Source organism: Rattus norvegicus, chromosome 20 (assembly GCF_021556685.1).
Source record: "Rattus norvegicus strain SHRSP/BbbUtx chromosome 20, alternate assembly SHRSP_T2T, whole genome shotgun sequence".
In the NCBI taxonomy this organism is placed as follows: Eukaryota; Metazoa; Chordata; class Mammalia; order Rodentia; family Muridae; genus Rattus; species Rattus norvegicus.
The window spans coordinates 4,356,849-4,379,471 of record NC_141553.1 but is presented as its reverse complement, the minus strand read 5'-3'; the positions used below and the strand labels follow the sequence as shown (position 1 = coordinate 4,379,471).

At 51.5% G+C, this 22,623-nt stretch overlaps 2 protein-coding genes across 5 annotated transcripts; one reads left to right on the top strand and one right to left on the bottom strand.

The window, feature by feature from the left end:
* Positions 1-3,326: 3,326 nt before the first annotated feature.
* On the bottom strand, positions 3,327-18,953 carry Nfkbil1 (NFKB inhibitor like 1). Of its 2 annotated transcripts, none has more exons than XM_087597619.1 (4): positions 18,830-18,953; positions 17,478-17,754; positions 4,283-4,504; positions 3,327-4,122 (listed from the first exon to the last, which is right to left on the bottom strand). In XM_087597619.1, the coding sequence occupies exons 2-4, from the start codon at positions 17,740-17,742 to the stop codon at positions 3,533-3,535; spliced, it is 1,077 nt and encodes a 358-aa protein (XP_087453745.1). In that variant the 5' UTR covers positions 17,743-17,754; positions 18,830-18,953; the 3' UTR covers positions 3,327-3,532. The 2 variants fall into 2 exon arrangements, with proteins under 2 accessions (XP_087453745.1, NP_997674.1); NM_212509.2 differs by lacking the exon at positions 18,830-18,953 and adding an exon at positions 18,149-18,311.
* Positions 17,470-21,252, top strand: Atp6v1g2 (ATPase H+ transporting V1 subunit G2). 3 transcript variants are annotated; one of them, XM_087597920.1, is made up of 3 exons: positions 17,470-17,781; positions 19,593-19,693; positions 20,160-21,248. In XM_087597920.1, exons 2-3 carry the CDS (start codon positions 19,634-19,636, stop codon positions 20,331-20,333), a joined length of 234 nt encoding a protein of 77 aa, XP_087454046.1. In that variant the 5' UTR covers positions 17,470-17,781; positions 19,593-19,633; the 3' UTR covers positions 20,334-21,248. The 3 variants fall into 3 exon arrangements, with proteins under 3 accessions (XP_087454046.1, NP_997655.1, XP_087454045.1); NM_212490.2 differs by lacking the exon at positions 17,470-17,781 and adding an exon at positions 19,045-19,315 and having other exon boundaries at positions 20,160-21,252; XM_087597919.1 differs by lacking the exon at positions 17,470-17,781 and adding an exon at positions 19,056-19,402.
* The last annotated feature ends 1,371 nt before the right edge of the window (positions 21,253-22,623 follow it).

The following is a 22,623-nucleotide window of genomic DNA, read 5'->3' as shown; positions in this document are numbered from 1 at the left end:
CCCCAGTGTCAGGACTGCAAACACGCACCACCGGGCTGACATTTTATGTGGCCCCTGAGGTTCCAACTTGGGGCTCATGTTACAAGGCCAGCACTTTATGGACCGAGCTAAGTCCCCACACCTGTTCCCCTCCCCGCTTGAATGCCACCACAGTTGTTGGACTTAAGTGGGGAGGACTCCAGTGGCGGAGTTCTGATCGAGGAGTTAAATGTTCCTTTCATGACCTTTGAGTTGACAGATACTCAGGGTACAGTTGTATAAAAGGGGGGGGGGTTCATACCCACGTTCTGGAGAGACGTTGAAATCGTAGGGGCTGAAAGGGTGTGACCTCTTTCCTTACCCCTCTTACAGGCTGTAGCTCTCGCTGTTACAAAGACATGTTTTTGTTTTTTAAAGATTGATTTATTTATGTTACATATACACTGCCGATCTCTTCAGACACACCAGAAGAGAGCATCGGATCCCAATAAAGATGGCTGTGAGCCACCCTGTGGTTGCTGGGAATTGAACTCAGGACCTTAGGAAGAGCAGTCAGTGCTCTAACTGCTGAGCCATCTCTCCAGCCCCAAAGACACGTTACAATACAAAAGCATACAGAAAAACTTTTTTTTTTTTTTTTTTTTTTTTGCAATAGGAGTCTTCATGTCAGTTTTTAGGTTTACACTTATACAACGTGCAGAAATCTGACTGGACAGAGGCTGTACCCTAATAGATACAGAGTCCGGGGACTCAGCTATGCCCATCCACTGTCAAGACCTTTGTCCTAAGGCCTCTTCGGAGTTTTTGACCTATCGGGGTCAGACACCAGGGTTCAAAGAATTCCTCTAAGGACCAAGGACAGTTTTTACATGGGGAAATGGGACGGAGAAGTTTTCCGGTTAGTTTTGCAAAGAGGTCTCCCAGCTTCCATGACCCAGATAGGCAAGAGTTCTAACCTGTGAGTGGCTCTGGGACAGGGAGAAGGGCCGGGGTGAAGCCTGGGAGAATGGCATGGCTGCGTCTGGGTCCCTTCAGTTAGTTCCAAGCCTTTGCCAGGCCACTGAAGAAAGGGTGAGCTCATGCGTTATTGTCAGCCTGGGCCCCCCAGCACCCCCTCCCATTCTTGATTCTCACAGGTGCCCCAGGCTGCCATTGCAGTAAAAATCCCAGTTCCCGGACCCCACCTTCCTTGCATGGGTTTTCACACCTCACACCTGTGCTTCTTTGCCTGGAGATGCTTGGTGCGTACCAGCACGGTCCAGCTCACACCGGCTCACGCTGTGTTTTGTGGCTTCTCAGCCTCAGCCCAAGCTCTTTGGTCAGCCTCCACCCAGCGCTGTCCCTGGTCTCTGCAGAGCCTCCCGCCTGGATCCCACGGGCCCTACTGTGAAGGCATGAATTGCTGCCTTCAGTCACTGGGCTATGGGTTTGTTCCCCAAAGCAGAGTTTGAAGAATCTTTTGGTTCCATGACGCTCAGCTGACCTGTGCCAAACAGAAACCTAGATCCCTTTCCTAATTCAACCTGAACCCAGCCACCCCCACTGCAGTCCCCAGACAAGACGTTCGGTCTCTACTTTATTTCCTAACTTTCTCAAATCCAGCCCCAAAGCACCCCACCCCAGAGATCCAACTCCTGGGTGGCCCAGCTTGAGGGAAGGGAGGCATTTCCACGGCAACTGCTGTTTCACAGTAGGCATTGAGTCAACTCTTGGGGATCCCTGAGTTTCCTCCCTACCCCCACCATGGTGGACAGGATGCCTGCTGACTGGTACCAGGGGGTCAGAGGAAGCCGGGGCCTCTGGGACTCAGTATTTTTATCAGCTTAGGAAATGAGAGATGCAGAAGCGGAAACCATGTGGTCAGAGAAAGTGAACAGCCTTTATCTCAGGGGAACCCCCACCAGGCCTGGGGGGACAGACACCAGAGGGGGATAGAGAGGGAGGTTGGGGTGGGGTAGGGAGGGGTATCATAGCTTACTTCGGTTCCATGTAATTTGTGTAAGTGAGGAGACCAAGAATGAAAAAATCTGGGAGCAGTGGGTGTGGATGCCGGCGAGGAGGTCCCCCTCGACCCCAGCTCAGGGTCCCGACTCCCGCAGGGGCTCTTTGCATACCACTTCCGAGATCCCCAGCCTGTGAGAGGAACCGGATGCCTGGGTTGCTTACAGTTCCAGGTCTCTTCTCCGAATCTCAGCAGCTTCCTCTCACAGAGCCGCCGCCCCCCTCCCACTGCTCAGCATCTGCCTAGTGTGGGGTCAGGAGGCTTGGGCCTCTTCCTAGCCTCCAGCTGACTCCTCTGAGGGTCTCAGGCGCCCCACACCCCATCCCATCTCCAATAGCTTCTCCTTCCTATGCAATGGGGGGACCCCTGGAGTAGGCCTGGGTTGTAGCCCTGACCATTACCTTTTGGACCACACACAGCTACACACAGCACACACCTGCACAATTCTTCCCTGTCTTGCCTCAACCATTAAAAAAAAAAAAAGACCTGAGGACCCGGTTGGGTCTCAGGTGTTGGCAGTGGGATTTCCGCACAGGTTCTCCATTTCCGGAAAGCTCCTGAACCTGAAAAGTGGTGCGGATCCTCCACTCCACCTTCCATGTCTCAGACCTTCCCTCCCCAACCCTTAAGATTCAACGACTGGTTCTTGGAAAAGTGGATGTTTATGTACTAGGCCAAGCCTCCACTGCCCAGAGCTGAAGTCCAGATTTTGGGTGGGGTAGGCAAACAGTAGGTACCAGGACTGGAGCCCCAGAGAGGATGAGCTGAGACTTAGAAGCCCGGGTAGGCTCGGGTGTGGATCTCTAGTTGCCCAAGAACAGACAACCCAGGTTACATAATCTGGCCTTTTCCGGCCTCCTTCCTGCTTCTAATTTTAGCAACTGAAATTCCCTCCCCCACAGGGCTCTTCCTCCATCCCCTCTGGTTCTATCCTCTATCCTCCCAGGTCCCCCAAGTCCCCAGTCCTGCTGCCCCCAACCCAGATCATTCAGTGACTCAGCAGAGGGAAAGCCCTGAGCTGGGGAGGGTGAGGATGTGGTTGGTTCTGGTTGGGGATGTGGGGGGTTGTTCCTTTTTCGGTCTCTTGTTCACATTTTTCTTCAACTGCAACCTGGTAGGGACCCCAGTCAGCGGGGGGTAAGGGTGGGGTGGGGAGCCAAGAGGGTCTGGAAGATGAACCGGGCCTCCTGAGGGAGGGTAGGCGGGGCTTCTGGTCTCCATGGAGAGCGCGCTGTGACTGAGCTGCAGGTGTGTGGGAGCTGTGGCTTTCAACAGTTGGGCGGGAAAGGAGATGTCATGGGTGATGAAAACCATAGCAATGGAAAAAACGGAGGAGACTCTGGAGTGAGGTGTGGAACCAAGTCTTATTAGGAAATGGCAGTCCAGAGCAGTGGTAGAGCCTTCCCCACCCCACCCTCGCACCCATTACGTTAGCCATCCCATATCCTCTCTGCGGGGCAGCGGCCTCTTGACCATCCCCATCCACGACCTTGCTTCCTTCCATCTGTCCTGGAGGCTACATCCCCACAGGTTCTTGCTCATTCCCTAGGATCACTTGAGGGCTTCTGCATGGCGGTTCAGGGCCTGAGAAAGGGCTGTCACGGCTCCCATCACACGGCCCAGCTCCCAGGTCTCAATCTGGTTTCGGAATCGCTGCAAGAATCGGTCAGGGTGCCATCGGACCTGCTGGACTCTTAAGTACCTCTTCAGAGCTCCCTGTTCCTCCAGTGGGGGACCCCTGGCCACCAAAGCTGCAGCCATGGCCTCTGGGTCCCCTCCACCAGGGCAGGGCCAGGGCACATCGCCAAAGCGCCAGAGGCTGCCCCTCCCTGCCCCTCGAGGGTGCTCTGCCCTAGGCCGGGCCCTGGGAGGCGCTGGCCCTCGGTCCCCTTGAGCCTCTTGGGCCCTCCTGGCTCGGCTCTCACACAGTTCCTTCTCCTTGACCCGGGCTCGCTCCCGGAAAAGCCGCTGCTCCTCCTCTTGCTGTCGCCAGCTGTGACTGGAGCCCTCAGCCCTTGGGGGTCGGCGGGATCCCTCTGCCTCCAGCTGCTGCCGCCGCTGCTTCTGGGCATGCTCTCGGGCCAGGCGCTCTGACCAGGCTGAGAAGGACTCGGGCTCCTGCGTCTCCCGGGAGGCATCATCTGTTTGGGAGGTGGGATGAGGTTGTTGGAGAGAGGCTGTGATTAGAGGATGTACAAGAAAGATAGGGAAACCAAGAGGCCATAGGCAGAGGGCCTGGAGAGGTCGACACAGGGCCAAAGAGGGAGGGAGGGCAGCTGCGGGTGGCAATTGGCTCCTCACCTTCAAACCTTCCGATGACCTCCTGCCACTCATCCTCCAGCTCGCCTTGTAGCTTCTGCCGCCATTCCCGCTCCTTGGAAACCTCCTCATCCTCTTCCTCTTCAGCAGAGTCCCAGGGAGGTCCCCAGCCTAGAATCTGCCCAGGAGTCTCCCCATCCTTATTCTTTATGCCCATGGCAGATGGGCATCGACTCAGCAGTGGCAGGAAGAAGTCCGTGTAAGCTGGGGGCAGATAGTGAGCAGAGTCAGCTGGGGCTCAACGGGGCTGCCATCTTGGATTCTCTTAACTCCTGGGTATGAGGAGGAACTGGACATCCACTAACAATCACATAAGGCATAGGTGTGGAGTTTAGAACGTTCTGACTTGTTCCCCACAGACAATCTCAGTTTGCTCCAAGTGTTACTATAGCAAATAACATTTTCTGGCCCCTGGCTCCTGCCACCTAGGACAACTTCAAATTCTTTTGACTATTTTTAAAAAAGGGCATTAGATCCCATTACAGATGGTTGTAGGCCACTGTGTGTGGCTGGGAATTGAACGCAGGAACTCTGGTAGAGCAGTCAGTGCTCTAACTGCCGAGCCATCTCCCCAGTCCTCTTTTGACTTTTTTGTTTGTTTGTTTGTTTGAAGCTATTATCACTATGTACTATTCCAAACTATAGTTCTCATCTAAAACTACGTATTAAGATTACCGCATCGGGCGTGGTGGTGCACACCTTTAATTTCAGTGCTCAGGAGGCAGAGGCAGTCAACCCTGCGAGTTCAAGGCCAGCCTGGTCTATAGAGTGAGTTGCAGGACAGCCAGGGCTACATGATTGACCCTGTCTCAAAAAATCCAAACAGGATACAATAATAACAATAAATACCTAAACACCATGTTTTGTGCCACTGCACACAAACATAGAAGTGACTTACTGCTTCTACCCAATAAACCTGAGTAAAACCACATGTGTTCAGCAGAGTTCTCCAGCCTTCCCCGAGGGAGTGAAGGGTGTCAATGACACACATGGGTGCTGCTAGCGGCAGAGCGAGCCCCTCCTCAATGTCAGTGGACAAGGGCAGGGAGCCAACACCTCGGGTGCCTGTTCCCCAGCCATTCTCAACAGGAAGACTATAAGGGGAGCCAAGTGCTACCGAGCCTGCTTCACCCTGCCCTCAGCCGGGACTACCAACTGCCCTGCAGGGGCCAGAAGCAGGTGAGTGGCCGGGCAGCATTCCTGCCCGTGGACCTATTTCAGAAGGAAATGGGAAACTAGGCCTTGCTGGTTCCAGGAAGTTCGTTCGCTTACCAGGAGGATGGCACAGTTGCAGAGCTGACCTGTAACTGCCAACAGGACAGAAGGACCTACACAGCTGGCCAAGGTGCCAAGCCACTCTGAAACCACATAAGGGCATAAGGGCGAGTGAGGGAGGCTTCCTGCTGTGATCGGCCACAAACCCTCCGGAGGAGCTGTCCCACTTAGCAAAGACCTCCCTGGCTTCCGCCCTTCACCTTCTTCCCATGAGGGCTCACTGCGGGTGTGACTGTATGGATCGTGTGAGGGCAGTGTGTGTTTATGTGAACAAGTGCATAGCATGTATGTGTTTGTGTGAGAGCGTGCAGTGTTTGAGAGTGTGAGCATGCAAAGTGTTTATGTGTGAGTGTCCTGTGTGTGTGTGTGTGTGTGTGTGTGTGTGTGTGTGTGTACCAGCACACACAGTCTAAGATGATAACTGCTAACAGTTTGCTGCCGTCCTCGAGTCCTGCCTCGGTCCATACAAATGCACACATGACAAGTCATTTGGAGCGGTGACCACACTATGCACATTTACTCAGAGGTATTTGCCCATCTTCACAATTTGCTTTTTTCTTCTTCTCTGAAACAACCAATTTATTTTATTGGCTATGGTGTGGTGTGTGTGTGCGTGATTATATGTGAAAATGAGAGTGGGTTTTTAAGATTTATTTACTTATGTATGCGAGCACACTGTTCTGTCTTCAGACACACCAGAAGAGGGCATTAGACCCCATTACAGATGGTTGTGAGCCACCATGTGGGTGCTGGGAATTGAACTCAGGACCTCTAGGAGGGCAGTCAGTCCTCCTAACTGCTGAGCCATCTCTCCAGCCCGAGCATGTGTTTTGAGAGGGTCTCATATAGTCTAGCGTGTCCTAGAACATTCTGTAACTGCAGCCTAGCAGGTCTCACTACAGAATACTTGGGTTGCACATATCACATGTGGTAAAATGTCCAAGAGGCTGGCGCAGGAGCTGTCTGTCTTGGTATTTTTATGAGACAGAGTCTCACTGTGGAGCCAGGCTTCGGTGAACTAACAGCCCTTCCTCCTCACGGCCTGGTCATTTAGCATCCTTACTTTCCCTCAGGGACACAGAACTCTCCTCACCTGGGCTGTCAGATTGTGTCTCCAAAGCCTCAAACCTGCACGTGTGTGGACAAGGCGTGTCTGCTGAGGATGGATGCTCTGAGCTGGAACATGCATAGACTACCATGTGAGTGCATGACAACCTCTCATGTTGCTAAAAAATGGCTTTAGTAAGCCAGACATAGTAGTGGCACAGGCTTTTAATCCCAGTAATTGGGAGGCAGAGGCAGAGGCAGGGGCAGGGGCAGGGGCAGGGGCAGGGGCAGGGGCAGGTGGATCTTTGTAAGTTTGAGGACAGGCTGATCTACAGAGTGAGTTCCAGTTCCATCTCCCTGTCCCAGCCAGACTTCTGAACAGAGACCCCATGGGTGATAGGCAGCTGGGAGTCTCGTTTCCTCATCTGGTCTCCGCCATCACCGATCTTCCTAAAGCTAAAATGAAGTCACCAAGGAAATTTTGAAGAGAATTAAATACCATCCCCCTTTAATGATTTATTTATTTTATGTGTGTGATCAGACTGTCACCTTCTTCAGACACACCAGAAGAAAGCATCGGATCCCATTACAGATGGGTGTGAGCCACCATGTAGTTGCTGGGACTTGAACCCAAGACCTCTGGAAGATCAGCTAGTGCTCTTAACCAATGAGCTATCTCTCCAACCCCAAGAAATAAAAACTTTTAAAGAATAGATGGTGAGAAAATACAATGTTTTAACAGATAATATACTAGAAAAAAGACTTGCATATCTGTATGACTATGAAAACATCTCCAAAGGAAGAAGAATAAAGAAATGAGCAGGCTACTTGCAAATGAACACTAGTAACCAGGAAAATACGCGGGTCTCCACACAGCCCTGCTGTCCTGGGACTCACTCATGGGGAGTGGGTACAGTTGTGAACCGCCTAACTTGGGTGCTGGGAACTGAACCTGGGTCTTCTGCAGGAGCGCTGTGCTCTCGACCATTGAGCTGCCCTGTGCTCTTCACCACTGAGCTGCCTCTCCAGCCCCTAATCAACTCATTTAAAGCTCGTTAACATCTTCTCTTCCTGCTGCCTTCCCTGGAGGTTTGTGCCCCCATGTTTGCCAACACGCATTTCATACAGGGAAGCATATGTGAAAAGTTATGTGGAAGAAACTTTTTCCCTTAATGACAAAAGCATAAGCCTCTCCTCACCTCTGACAGCAGGGCACTTCCACTCAGAGAGGAGGGACCACACTGAGAAAGGAACAGGTTTGGGGGCTGGAACCTCAACACCACAGATAAGCAAACAACAAACTCCGCCCAGCTCCCCCATCCCAGCCAGACTTTCTGAACAAAGAGACCCATGGGTTACCCAAGGTTTACTCTCTCAGGGACAGTGAGCCCCAACTTACTGGCTAGTTATTTGTGTCTCTCTTTGAGGCCAGTCTGGCCTGACCAACAGGGTTTCACCCCATGAATCAGAGGTCCCTGTTCTTGGAGGGTTTAGGGCAAACCTCAGCCAAGTCAGCACTAGAAACAGAGAGGCCTGCTGCCCTCCCAAGAGGCCTTTTGGGCGAGCGCGCATCTCTAGTACATGATGGGCTTCATGACCACTGACTCACGCCGCCTAACCTCTATCTTCAACTTCTCAAAAAATGAAGCCAACAAAACCTTATTTTCCTTTGTAATGAAATCTGACTCGGCTGGCCACAGAACAACACGCCGTTTCAGCCCTGTCCCACAGCTGGATCTGCCATCGTTTTAAGAAAAAAAATCTCCCCTTCATGGCTTTAGCATGGGACCCAAACAGGTGCCTTCCATACTGGTCTCCCTTGAACTCAGCCTAAGGTGATATCCTTGATGGCCACACAAGGTCCCACTTAACCTCCAGCTTCTCCGAGACCAGCACCCCTCCACCTGGTGACTGCACCCCACCTTCTCCTCTGCAGAACCCCTCCTTCCAACTGCACCTCTCCCTCATCCACACATTAAAAAACTTCAGGTAGGAAACCCAGAGAACAACTACCAGACCCCAACATCTGTGCCCTGGACAGAGGCTGAAACACTATCTGGGACTCTCCTCAGCCCTGACAAGACCTGCCCCAAACACAACTGCTCTAGGTCCAGTCTGCCATCCCTGGACCCAACAGAATCTCCAGTCCCCACCACTGGACAGCCTTCCCTTCCCCTCCTCCCCTCTATCCCTCTCTTTCTCTCCTCTCCCTGTCCTCTAAGGAAACCCAACAACTTGCTATTTCTTTCTTTTTTTTTTTTAGGGAACAACTGCATCTGGAATCTAAAACTTGCAACTACAAAGTCAACACACAACACTGTTGCAATACTGTACGCTCTGTTTCCTGTCTGGGGCTTAAGCTGAGACAATTCCCGCCCAAGGTCAATTGTTACCCTCCCCAGCTTTGACAGGAATGAAATACTCTGTAATTCTTTAACTCAACATATTTTTTTTAAAGCATAAAAAGAGCTTAAAAAAAAAAATCCAAGCAGTAATAAAGACTCAGGACAGACAAGAGCCTCCTAGTCAGCTATCAAGTCTGCAGTGATGCCAAGGGCTACCTCTGGTTAGGAAGTAAGAAGAGAGTACACAGGAGTACACAGAGGCAGTGAGTGGAGAGGCATTCTGGGTGAGGAAGGTGGAAAGGAAAAGGGTATTTTTAGTTAAGAAGGTCTGCATGTGTAAATCAAGATTCTCCTAAGGTGAAATGACTAGACTTTTCCAAAATGGAAAAGATAAGACGAGAGTAAAACTAACACTTACGAGTGTGCACAGGGCGGTCCCAGTCAGTCACAAGGCCTGCACGACAGAGCTCGAAAGCGGTTGCGAGCTGCCTGTTAGGGCACTGAAACCCCATGCAGTGCAGCACACCAGCCCACAGCTCAAGTCTAACCTCTGCCTCCCACAAGCATCTCCTGAGATGCTGCTGCCTGGAGCACTGACCAAAGCTGCCTTCAAGTGACAGCCCCTTTGTCTTGGCCATGAAGACTATTTTCTGCCAGTCTGTCAGGCTTTTTGTTACTTTGAAGGCTGAATTTTAACAAAGCCAGGGTTTTGCTCATTTGTTTTCAAGCCAGGTGCAGGCGCACAGATCTTTCATCCCAGCACTGGAGAGGCAGAGGCTCTGTTTATTCCAGGATAGCCTGTTCTACACAGTGAGTTCCAGAACAGCCAGCACTATGTAGAGACCCTGTCTCAGAAGACGACAACAGCAAAACTAAGAGATGACGATGATGATGATGACGACGACGACAATGACAATGACTATGATGAAGAAAGTATTAGCACAAAGCAAAACCTGCCACCTCCTCCCCTGGGGTCTCACCCTCCTCTTCTCAGGGGAGCCTGTGCTCCAAAGACCTCGGCCACCATTCAGATGCTTGGCTGCAGCCATATCAGGTATTAAGTACCAACAGCTGTTGACTTCAAGAAACGACTCAATGGGTTTACCTCTCCAAGACCGTGTTTTTCAGAGCACGCTTGAGGAGAGGTGCAAGGCAGCTAGCTGCCGTAGAACACTTCTCAAAAGGGATCCCAAGTACCCACATGAGCCAGTGAGATCTTGGGCCCAGGGCAGCTCCTGGTTTTGGAGAGGTCCAAGAGGTCCATGGTTACCATGAGGCTCACCCTCACCCTGGCCTATGTTCCATCCGCCTTCCCTTCCCAACACTGCCATAAAAATGTCCCCGAGATGTTGTCTCAGCACAGCTGGGCTGCCACACCCTCCTTGGGCTCAGCCTGCACCGCCTGCTCTGTGCCCCAGCTTTGACACACAATCCTCGATTGCTCCTGGGTCTCAGGGCCCCTCCCTTCTAGAGCCTGTGCAGTGTAGAACTGTGACAGGGAAACTAAGAAGCTGAGGTTCATGCACATGCGCCCTGATCACCAGGTCTAGGAGACCCTGGGTGGTAAAAACTAACTGCATCAGAGGTCTCGTCTGTGACACAAGCCCTGGATCTGACTCCCTGCTCCCTTCAGTCTGTCAGAGACCCGGTCTTCATTCCCAGTGTCACTGAGAACAAGCAAGGTCCTCCAGAGCCACCTTCTTGCTGTTCGCCCTCAATCTTCTAGAAAGGGGGAGGGGGCAAATCTAACAATAAAGGGACCTCACCCGGCTGTACTCCAGACTCAGCCGTTTCGGTCCACCCGCCCAGCCACACTTTGAACTCACCTCAGCCCTTCCAAGCCCTTCAGGGTTGGCCCTTCTTCTACGATCTCTTAGACCAGAGGCCAACTGCTGTCCCCATGCGCCATGCCACTGGACCAGGGTGAGAACAGCTGAGTCTGATTGCACCTTTTGGGGAGCACTTCACATTCGCACAAACTGGGAACTGGATTTACCATAAAATCCTCCCTCCCTCCTGCCTTTAACCCCAGCACTCGGAGGCAGAAGCAGGAAGATCTTTGAGTTCAAAGCCAGCCTGATCTATAGAGTGAGTCCCAGGACAGCCTTGGCTACACAGAGAAACCCTGTCTCAAAAAAACCAACCGAACATCCAAAAGACAACCAACTCTCTCTCAGGACAGAAGACCCTTCAGAGTCCCGTGGCCAGGGCCCGGTCAGCTCCTGTCTTCTGACTGCAGCTACAGTGCAGCCACACTGTAAGGTCTGTCGCTTGGTCTGCGTCTGGAGGGAGGCCTGTTCTAGTCAGAGCTCCTGCAGCCCATTCCTGTACGCTGCTTGGAGATGCTTCTCTTCTTTTAGGGAGCAGCAGGTGAAACCCATCTTCAAACACCCCCAGACACTAGTGAGCAGCCGAGGTGATTTCTCTCTCCTTTCTGAGCTCCAATGATACCATTTTTGAAACTCATTTTAAAAAATAATTTGTTCTTAGGTTTTATGTGTCTGAGCGTCTTCCCAACATTTATGTATATACATCATGTGGGAACCTGATGCTTGCTTCTGAGGTCAGAAGAGGGGTCAGATCCCCCAGGTGCTGGGAACTGAACCTGGGTCTTCTGCCAGAGCAACAGTGCTTAACTGAGTAGCCCGCTCTCCAATTCAAGCCCCGTCTTTCTCTGCCTCTCAGGCATCACGGGACTCATGTCTGGTTCTTCCCCTAAGGAGACCTCTTATCTGGGCGGTCTCGCCTTTACCCCAACATTTCAGGCTCCCTAGACAGATGTGGGGTTTCTTTCCATCCCAATGGTCACTGCTGCACGCACACACACACACACACACACACACACACACACACACACTCTCACTCGCATACCCCCCCAATGTCCTCCATCTTCCCACAGGCTCTGTGTGATGCTGGCCTTGGACGAGGGGATGCTCACCATTATTTTGCTCATATTCTGTTGTCTTAAGGAATCAGCTCTTCACCTAGAAGGCGCCATCTTTGCCCGATGGTCTGAGACTCTCAAAACCTCTCAAGAAGGAGACATGGCTACGACACACATGATCCTGTTCAGGGACAGCTCTAACGTTCGCAGCTTTCATATTCTAACTTACAATATTTGCAAGTCTCAGTACTGCATGGCCCTCCCCTGCGGTCCTCCCCGAGGTCCTCCCTGGTGTTCAGATGATTCTCACCCCTTCATCCAGCCAGGAACAATGCAGCTGCCGTGGTCTAACTCAGGGGTCTCTCTCGCCAGCCTCCTGGGTGGGGCACCTCCTAGCAGCAATTTTAGGTGTCTGGCCTCCCTTAGCTCTCATGAACCCTCTGTTTTTCATTCTGCTGTGTGTCTTTGGCCCTTGCTTACTAAACCTGGTGGTAAATCAATGTCTTCCTGATTTTAGGTCTCTTGGTTCCAGACGGTGATGCCTCAGGGAGAACGGCCGCTGCGTAAACACGGATGCCGCCTCCCACCACCCAGGAGCCCCTGCTCTGCTGTCACCATCTGACCTCTGGTCCCCTTCAACAGCAACTCCACCTCCCCCTTCCAACAAAGTTAATATCCCATGGTCTCATGACTCTGTGACAGATCAGCACTGCCAGCAAAGCAAGGGCTGCACTCAGCCCTGACACAACTCCAGACGATGGCCTCCCTCTCCTGTGAGCCTCATGCGTAGGGGTGTGCGGGTGCTGCTCTGTGATGGCTCGTTGCCCAGGACAGGGCTCAAGCGAGGCTGCTGCTGTCTTTGAGCAGGACCACAAAGAATTAACTTTGGGTCTGGAAGAACACAATACTGATAAAGTGCTTGCCACGGAAATCTGAGGACTCGAGTTTGCATCCCCAGCACCCACATCTGCAATCCCAGCCCCAGCAGCACACACCTGCACTCACGGTCACAGCAGCACACACCTGTACTCGCAGTGACAGCAGCACACACCTGCACTCACAGTCACAGCAGCACACACCTGTACTCACAGTCACAGCAGCACACACCTGCACTCACAGTCACAGCAGCACACACCTGCACTCACGGCACAGCAGCGCACACCTGCACTCGCAGTGACAGCAGCGCACACCTGCACTCACAGTGACAGCAGCACACACCTGTACTCAGTCACAGCAGCACACACCTGTACTCAGTCACAGCAGCACACACGTGCAATCCCACTTCTCCCACCGCAAAGTAAGAGGTGGAGTTGGGAGTCCATAGAGACTCATGGGCCAGGCAGCCCGGTTGACAGGGTTGAAAAACAAACAAGACCCTGTCTCAAATACAATGGAAGCTGAGGACCAACGGCCAAGAGTATCCTCTGATCTCAACACACAGATGGAAAAAGAAAACTAAATTCTAAAGGGGGAAGACCTAATGATCTGGGCTGCAGTGACCTCAGGGCCTCACAACAGTGCCACAGAGAATTCTTTTTTTTTTTCTTTTTTTTTTTTTTTTTGGTTCTTTTTTTTTTGGAGCTGGGGACTGAACCCAGGGCCTTGTGCTTCCTAGGCAAGCGCTCTACCACTGAGCTAAATCCCCAACCCCCAGAGAATTCTTTAATGAGCAGGCTTAGGCCGTCAGGGGTCAGACCCCTAGTCACTCATGACAGCTTGGGACTGTAAGAAATAACTCGGGCTGGAGAGATGGCTCAGTGGTTAAGAGCACTGGCTGCTCTTCCAGAGGTCCTGAGTTTAAATCCCAGCAACCACATGGTGGCTCACAACCATCTGTAGTGGGGGATCTGATGCCTTCTTCTGATGTGTCTGAAGACAGCTACAGTGTGCTCACATACATAAAATAAATAAATCTTAAAACAACAACAACAACAACAACAACAGTAACAGTAACAGTAACAAACCCAACTTATACTGTGACATGTATCCCCTAGTAAAGGAATATAGACCTGAGCTGGCATGAGCCAACACAAGTGTCCATTGTGCGAGATCTGAATGACCAGGGCACCATGGTGTGAAGACACTTCCTGATGCCAAGTGCAGACAGCCTCTCTCTACTGTCTGCCTGCAGCAATAAATTCTCTTCTGCGGTGCCTTCTGTCTCTGGCACCCCAACCCCATGGCAGGGTTTCTTGTAGCTCAGGATGGCCTTGAATTGCCTATGTAGCCAAGGCTGGCCTTGAACTTGTAATCCCCCTGCCTTGGCCTCCTAGGTGCTAGGATTACAGGCCTAGGTGCAACCATGCCCGTGCTCTGGTAAACTCTTTCACCACCCACTTCCCGACAGGGCAAGGATTGTGAAACCTGTGCTAGGGTCACTTAAGACAACTGTGGCCGAGGTGACAGGTCTGTGGGTGTGCAGAATGCAAGGCTGGAAGGACAGGTGGAACATAAATTGTGCCCAGTCATTCTGAAACAAGGCCACCTCTGGCCTCCACTGTGCAGATCAGGGAGGTAGTGGATGCTGTCTGCTGCCACGCCCACAGATCAGAAGCACGGTGAGGAAGACACAAACACGAAACAAGCCTGGAGGCTCGGGCCTGCGCCCCAGTCAGGAATACCACAGAATACCAGTCAAGAGGCTGCACAGCAGCCGCTGTCTCAAATGAGAAGAGAGAAAGGGAGGCTGCAGGACTGAGGCTCGGTGCTGGCTCCCACTGGTATTGGGGACCTGGTGTTGGATCAGCAGAGAGAGTCAGATTTATCTCTTTGAGTTTGTGGACAGCCTGGTTTAAGGCTACGGAGAAAGACTATGTCTCAAAACCCCAACAAACCAGCAAGCCAAACCCCAAAGAAGATCAAAGCAAACCTTAAACCCCAAGCCCAAACATCAGAATGATGGCTTTTTTTCTCCCCCAAACCCTGAGAGAACTACACCGCTTGTCAGAGTCCACTCGTGCTTGCTCTGTGCAGCATGGCCACTGCTTGACACATGCTTTACTGATGGGTCCCTCTGACAGGTGAAACTGTTCTCCCATGATGTCCAAAAAGAAGAAAAAAAAAAAACCTAAAGTGTTAGACCTCTTCTGGTCTCCTACTGTGTGTGATAAACCTGCCTAGTCACTTCAGTGATCTGGGGCACCACTCTGACCTAACACAGGAATCGAGGGGTGACTCCTGCAGAAGGTTCAATCACTTCATCTGCTCAAAGAAGTAATGATTCAAATTATTTTCAAAGCAGCGGGAAGCTGAATGAGATGGAGACGCTGGGGCTAGAGCGCCACCTGGCGGCATGAGGCGAGGGAGCAGTGTGGCGGGAAGCGTTTCCTCTTTGGAACATTGTAACCTCTCAACGGAGGCATCCAGACAAGTACCCCAACCTCCCCAGGAAGGCCTCACTTTCGCCACGGTGTATTAAACTTTTCACAGGCTCCTCAGAACTCAATACAAAGGTGGACGTACCTACTCCACCATTAGGAGCTACTCAGCCAAGTTTACCTGAACTGCACAGACAGAGCGTACTTATCACCCAGCAGAGTTGCAGCTATTTCCAGGTGAGGTTCACGAGGTCAACTAAACAAGCTCCCGAGGTAAGTGTGCAGGACTCAGGATTTGCACTGCACTGTTACCACCCAGGGAGCTGTCTCTTAAACTGTAGCCGGCAGCTGAACCATATGTAGCTATGCCTCTCCTGAAAGCTTACCTAAGAATACTTTAAGTGCTAAAATGACCTTAGGTAAACTGACGGCTATAAGCTCTTACCGGTAAACTGGGCTCTGGTCCAGCCTTAAATCCCTGTACAATGTGACTCTGAGCTAAAGGTTAACTGCCCTACCATTTAACTGCTACCTCTTTGCGTCTGTAAGCAAAGTTGCTGGCTGCAGATGTCCCGAGCTGTGTTTAATTGCATTTTTGCCCTGGAAAACTCAAACTGGAGGGCAAAGCTGCTTCTGGCTTGCTACTCCGCTCGGAACAGTCTGCAAGACTTTCAAGGAATCTTGGAACTTTCTCTTCTTCAGGTACTCCATAATAAAACCAGCTGGGCAGCTGCAGCCTGTACTTTGCAAACTTTTTCTCTTTGAGCTAAAAAACCAAAACAAAGCAACCTATGTAAAGCCCACCAACCTGCTTGTGTTAAAGGGTTTTGGTTTTGGTTTTGCTTGAGGAGAGGCTAAGCTGGAGATGAGTAAGCAGGGTGGCTGACGTTCACGATCTCCTGTGGTCAGAAGGCCCTCTCACGATGGACGGGCCTCCCCTCTGGTCCTAGTCAGGAAGCTGCTCTCCAGGGAACTGCTTTTGCTGTCACTGCAGAGGCAACACCTTCCATTTGTTTTCAGGACTATGGGATTTGGCAAAACTCATCTAGAAGTACAAGGTCTGGGTCTAGGTCAAGCGGTTGGGGGAGTAGGGGCAGGTGAGCACAAGGTTTTGGTAGAAAACATGAGTGTTAACCTCAGTGAGATAAAACTTGTCACCGCAGCCTCTGGAGGTTAGAATTGCTCGATGGCTTTTTCTCTTCACTTTTTAAGATTCTTAGGCCCCGCCCAGAATGGCCTTGAGGTGAACCTAGAGCTCCTGAGGCTGGGACTACGGTAGTACCACTGTGAACTTCCTGTCTTTCTAGGTGGTTATGTTGTTTCTGGGCTGGTTATCTTCCCATAGCACAAACAACACAAAAAGGCTGTCTGCACTCTGAAGCCATAACCGAGGACTTGTGATGCTTGGCTGTTATTTTGCGACAGGGTCTCTCTAATGTGGCTCTGGCTAGCCTGGAACTCACTATGTAGATCAGACTGGCCTTGAGCATGCAGAGAGACCTGACTGCCTCTGCCTCCAGAGGGGCTAATTAATGCCTGCACCACCAGCTTCAGTTAGATTTTTGTTACAGAATTTTGGTGAGAAGGAGGGAAACTGGTGGCCAGGTATGTGTCAAGGAACATGACTCGGGCATAAATAACACCTCCCAAAAGTTTAACGTCCTCTGGCCATCCCAGCTGATCATGTGACAACAGACGGCATGGATACTTTGTAAGACATCTGTGGCATATTACAAAGGTTGCCATTGTTGTAACTGTGCAGAGAGAAGCGTACTAATCTGGGGGAGGAGGGGACGGTGGGTGGGGCCAGCTCCTTGTTGCTGGGATCTGACCCGGAGCTGTCAACTTCATGTAAAGAAAGCTGCAAGGTGCGGGCTGGGTGTGCCGACACAAGCCTACGATCTCAGATCTGGGGATGCTGAGGCCAGCCTGAGATACCCAGCAAGACCCTGACTCAAAAACAAAAGCAACCACACCACACTAACACAGACGCACTTGCACGCCTCTTAGTTGATAAACTTATCTGTTACTAGAAAGGCGTGGTTTCGTACCAACCAGGTCAATGGCTTCAACAGTTCCCAAGGACCAAATAACTAGTTGACTTCCCAACTATTTTTGTTGTGTGAGACAGGGTCTCTATGTAGTCCTGGAACTCACTTGTGTAGACAGGATACTTACAGAGATCCTCCTGCCTCTACTTGCCGGCGTCAAAAGCCTGTGCCACCACACCAGGCCTTTATTTCCCAACTGTTAACTGGCTTTCAGTTCAGATCTGGCTAGCTTCTCAAGGCCAGTTCCTACAGACTCACCATTAGGGCCCTGGCGGGCAGCAGCATGCAGCGCCGTGTCCCCATGGCGGTCCTGGTGGGCAGGGTCGGCGCCAAGACGCAGCAGCAAGCACAGGGCAGGGGCATCGTGGCGGGCACAGGCCCTGTGGAGAGGCGGGGGCTGCCCAGCATCCACATCAAGGCCGGGATGTCGCTGGAGGAGAGCCTGGGCTCGCACCAGCCGTCCTGCAGACAAGTACCGCCTGAAGCGTCGCTCTCGGCGGTGCCGGCGGGAAACGGAGGCCATGGAACTCTGGGGCTGAGGAAGAAGTGGGAAACGGCAGCGGTGAGGACCCAGTTCGGCTCTTTCTCCAGTTTCTCCCTTTACCTCCCATTCCCTCCCCCTCGCATCTCCAGCAAGAGATAAGGCCTATTCGAAACTCTCATCCCTTAGCAGATGACAAGTTTGGGGCGGGGGTGGGGTGGAGTTGGGGGCTGGGGGGCGGGTCACAGACTTAATTTTTGATGTTAATTTCTTGAGAAAATGATACATAGTTGTTTTAAGGCTTCAGAGCCCAAGAAAAAAGTTAATTCTGAACTTTGGACAGGAAAAAAAAATCAAGTAAGGCCAGACGGGGTAAATTTTCATTAGCCACAAATCTGAAGAAAAGTCACGAATTCAAAGAGCGATCTAGAAATGGAATATAATGTACCCGACAGACAGACGTAGAGGCTTCTTCCTCTGGGGCCTGGGGGGAGGGGTTACTCATCAGACCTGCTCCCCGCCCCCCTCAAGGACCCTCAGAGACGGAGGCCGGAGGCCTGGGTTTAAGGACGCTCGGAGAAGGGAGGTGTGGAGGGAGGAGGCACGCAAGGCTGCAGGAAATGGCGCAGGCACACGCGCAAGTGTCGGGCGGAAATGAACTGTGTGGCTCCCATCCCGGAAATTGTTCCGCCCCGACTGGGTGACTCATGATTAGGCCTCCGGAGGGGAAACAAGACAATTTGCGATATAGGTTCCACCTGCAAGCCGAAGATTAGAGGCGAGGTTCCGAAGGGAGGCGGAGGCAGACCTGGTCTACAGGGGGAGCTGCCGCAACAGCCAGAACTATGGAGAGAAACCCTGTCTCAAAACACCCCCCCCCCCCCATCTAATCACAATTAGGCCAAGTATATGGGTAAATCCAAAAAGAAAAACACATGAGTAGACACTAACAAGGCAAACGTAGGACAGGGTAGGGGGATGTATGCAGACGTTCTGTTTTGGGGGGGGGTGGGGTGTCTAAAGAGAAGATGGAGGCTGAAAAGCGGGGGAAGGGCGGAGGGAGGCGTGGAGACACAGAGTTGGGAGTGATAAGTGAAACCCAGCGTACTGTGCCCAAGCACATCCTTACCTTCCCACACCATTCTCATCGCCTTTGTGTTGTGTCTCCTTCGAGACCACCAATCAAGATCTCCTCCCACCCAAACGCTGCCCTCCGCTTCCCCCAGCCCCATCTCTATGGACCCTGGTGACACGGAGAGGCCCTGCACCTGCTGCGTAGTGAGCACAGGGCTGGTCTCTGCTGCCCTCGGGCGGCCGTTTAGGATACTACATCAGTGAGGTTCGAGAGGAGGACCAGTCATCGGTGTGAGGATGAGACACCCACCCGGTGCAGGAGACTGAGTGAAAACGGGAGCACTAAGACCCAGGGGGAGTGGAGGATCGCATCAAGGGACCGGAGGAGTAGGCGCTGGAGGGTGGGAGCCGACTGGTACCTTGGTCGCCTTCGGAACAGCATCTTCTCTAGTGACAAAAATGGCCAGTCAGTCCCAGGGTATCCAGCAGCTCCTCCAGGCTGAGAAGCGGGCAGCGGAGAAGGTGGCCGATGCCAGGAAGAGTGAGCCACCTCTTTCCTCTCTTAGGAGTCTGGAAGGAGAATTTAGGGATACGGAATAACAGACATTTGAGTCCCAAGGACAATGAGGTCAGATCGGGGGACTGAGACTATTAGGATAGAAGAAACGGGTGGGTTTTACAGTCTAGCATTTGACGGGAGACTGAATAACTTTCTGGAGGGTAGTGATCCCACGAATACACCTGTGTGTGTGTGTTTGTGTGTGTGTGTGTGTGTGTGTGTGTGTGTGTGTGTATACTCACTGTCCTTCTGCCTCTAGGGAAGGCCCGGCGACTGAAGCAGGCGAAGGAGGAGGCTCAAATGGAGGTGGAGCAATACCGCAGGGAGCGAGAGCAGGAGTTCCAGAGCAAGCAGCAGGCGGTGAGTTGTGGAGAGAGCAGGGATGGACTCACCCCAGTGCAAATTGTGGGTGCCTCTTGTAAGATGTATGTAGGTGACTCAACGAGAAGTTAGGGTGTCTGAGAGCTGAGAAGGCCCTGACAGGGACCACACATTGGTAAAGCTTTGACAGTTATCTGTAAGGTCTGGGGGTTTTAAAGGGTACATGAGACTTGTGGGGGCAGCCTTCACAGTCTGTGTGGAGTGTGGAAACCCTGATGGTGGGGACAGTTTTGTGGTCATTGTGGTGAGGAGGTGGGGATTTTACAGTCTCAGAAGTAGCGATTATGCTGACCTGCTTGGTGTCTAAATGTTTTTGTGGGGTGGGAATAGTTTTGAAAAGGCTTCCCAGACCTCATTCAGGATCCTTCCTTCTACAAGCGGGACCTTCCTTTCTCTGTGTCTGCTTTTTCTTCTTTCTCTCCTCCACTCCCTCCCCCTCCCCCAGGCCATGGGCTCTCAGGGGAACCTGTCTGCTGAGGTGGAGCAGGCCACGAGACGTCAGGTTCAGGGCATGCAGAGCTCCCAGCAGAGAAATCGGGAGCGAGTCCTGACTCAGCTTCTTGGCATGGTCTGTGACGTCAGACCCCAGGTCCACCCCAACTATCGGATTACTGTCTAGAACCCTTGCTTAGGGACACATCCCTAGAGTGACTCCTTCTATCAGCAAAACCACCCGTGTCGCATGCACAGAGCCCTGGGCTCAATCCATAGCACCATCCCCCACCTACCGCCAAATCTACCTGGCAGGTTCTAATATTCTCCCCATGAGACGTACAAATAGCCTGTTCAGACCGGAATCTCTGCGTCCCATGACATCTACTGGAATTATACTAACGAATGTCCAAGCCATCCCCACCAGATGGATCCCTCTGAGAAATGTATGTCGTGGTGATGGGGAGTGTGAAAAGCACCCTGATTTCAGAGCTGGCCGACTTCTGTTCCTCTCTCACCCCTGTTCCTTGCTGGCTGCACAACTGGGACAAGCTGTTTAACCTGGAAGCCTCGGTGTCCTCATCTTTGTAGCTGGAGTGACAGTGACAATGGATTGCTTTGTAAGGAGGCTGCCTCGAGTCATCCTATGAGAGTTCAGCATAGTTCCAGATGGGTAGTGGCTGTGGTTGGATAAATGGCTAGCCTGTACTACGACCGCACTCTGCTTGCCTGCCAGAATCCTAATTCTGTTTCCTGACATTCTAGCTTTGCTTAGTCACTGTAACTCTAGTAATCCTCTGAGAAATTTGTTTCTCCGGCTCTCCCCTGGCATATCGTGTGTGCCCCCTGAGCAGTTGAATAACAATGTCATTTAGCCCCTCTCTCAGAATTCCAAATATATATGGAACCTCTTAGCACCTCTCTTTGTTGCTCCCAAGCTGGTCTTTCTCATGGGTGCCTCCCTTTTCATCTGTTTCCCCAAAGCTTGCTGCTTCCTGGAGCTGAAGAGATCTGTGACATTCATGCATGCATTCCTTTCTTTGCCCTCAACACCTCTCCTCCCTATGTAACAGTGGAGTGTCAATAAAATCCCGGTGAATGAGTCAGTTGTCAGTGAAAGCAGACGCCTTTTGCCTCACCATTGCTCATTTTGGTTCACTGGCCTCAGAGTTCTGCATTTATATGGTTTCCAAAACACTGCAAAGGGGCTGCCCCGGAAGACTGGCACCACCATGCCTGGCCTGACATTATGTTTGGGTATTGGCTCTCATTACGTATCTGATGATAAGGTCATTGTGACCCTGGAGCCTAGGATAGCACTTGGCACACGATCCGATCCGCAGTTGCCAAATACTTTGGAATAAAAAGATGCTCGGGGGTGGGACACTGTTGGTCTTTGATGCCAATTCTTGTATCGGTTCTTTTCACAACTCATGTCACCCCAAACTTGAATCAATGAGGTAACCTATAGTCCTTTTTTTTATTTTTAAAAATTTATTTATTACATATAAATAAATACACTGCAGCTGTCTTCAGACACACCAGAAGAGGGCATCAGATCTCATTACAGAAGGTTCTGAGCCACCATGGGGTTGCTAGGAATTGAACTCAGGACCTCTGGAAGGGCAGTTGGTGCTCTTAACCGCTGAGCCATCTCCCCAGCCCCCTATAGTCCTTTCTTACATGACTTTTCTGTAGGGAGACATTAACAAAAGCCTAGACAAATAAGTCAGTCATGAGACACTAAAGAAGTTTTATCACCCAAGTCTCGCCTGGCACACCAAGGGGCTCATGGGACTTATTGGCAGTATTGTGGATGATAGGTTTCTTACAGGAGTGAGACTGGAGCAGCTTTGCATCAAAGAGTTGTCCATCACCATTTCCTCTACATGACTTGTACATAGAACCCCCAAAGAGAGTCCTGTCACCAGTAGCTGTTTACTGGTGACATAATCTGGGAGAAAGGGTCGTGTACTGCAACTTTGTTCTGAATTTCATGAGCCTTCTCCACTCTCATCAGGAGGGAATGTTTTAATTCAGAGGAAAGAGCTATAGAAAAGCAAGCAGATTTTTAAAGAGGAGGGGCACACTTGATGGGAAATTGGGGCGCTTACACCCTGGTGTTACCCTGATAGCTGTATGGCTTTAGCCATCTTGTTTTACTTCCCTGTTTCTTATGTTTATAGGAATACTAGAGCGGGGCATGGTGCCTAATCCCAGCATTTGAAGGTGGAGGCAGGAGAATTGAGAGTTTGAGGCTAGTCTAGGCTATATAACAGACTCAAACTCACTAACAGAGAAAGGAAGAAAAAAAATGGTAAAACAGTTGAGAGGGACTCACCTTGCTCTGGGCCAGTGGTCCAGGTTTTAAGCATTGTTAAAACCACAGTTAGTTGTTAGACAATCCCTTCCTCCCTTGGCTACCTTAACCAGGACTGTCATTCAAACAGCCAGACAGACCGGCCATTTTGAATCCT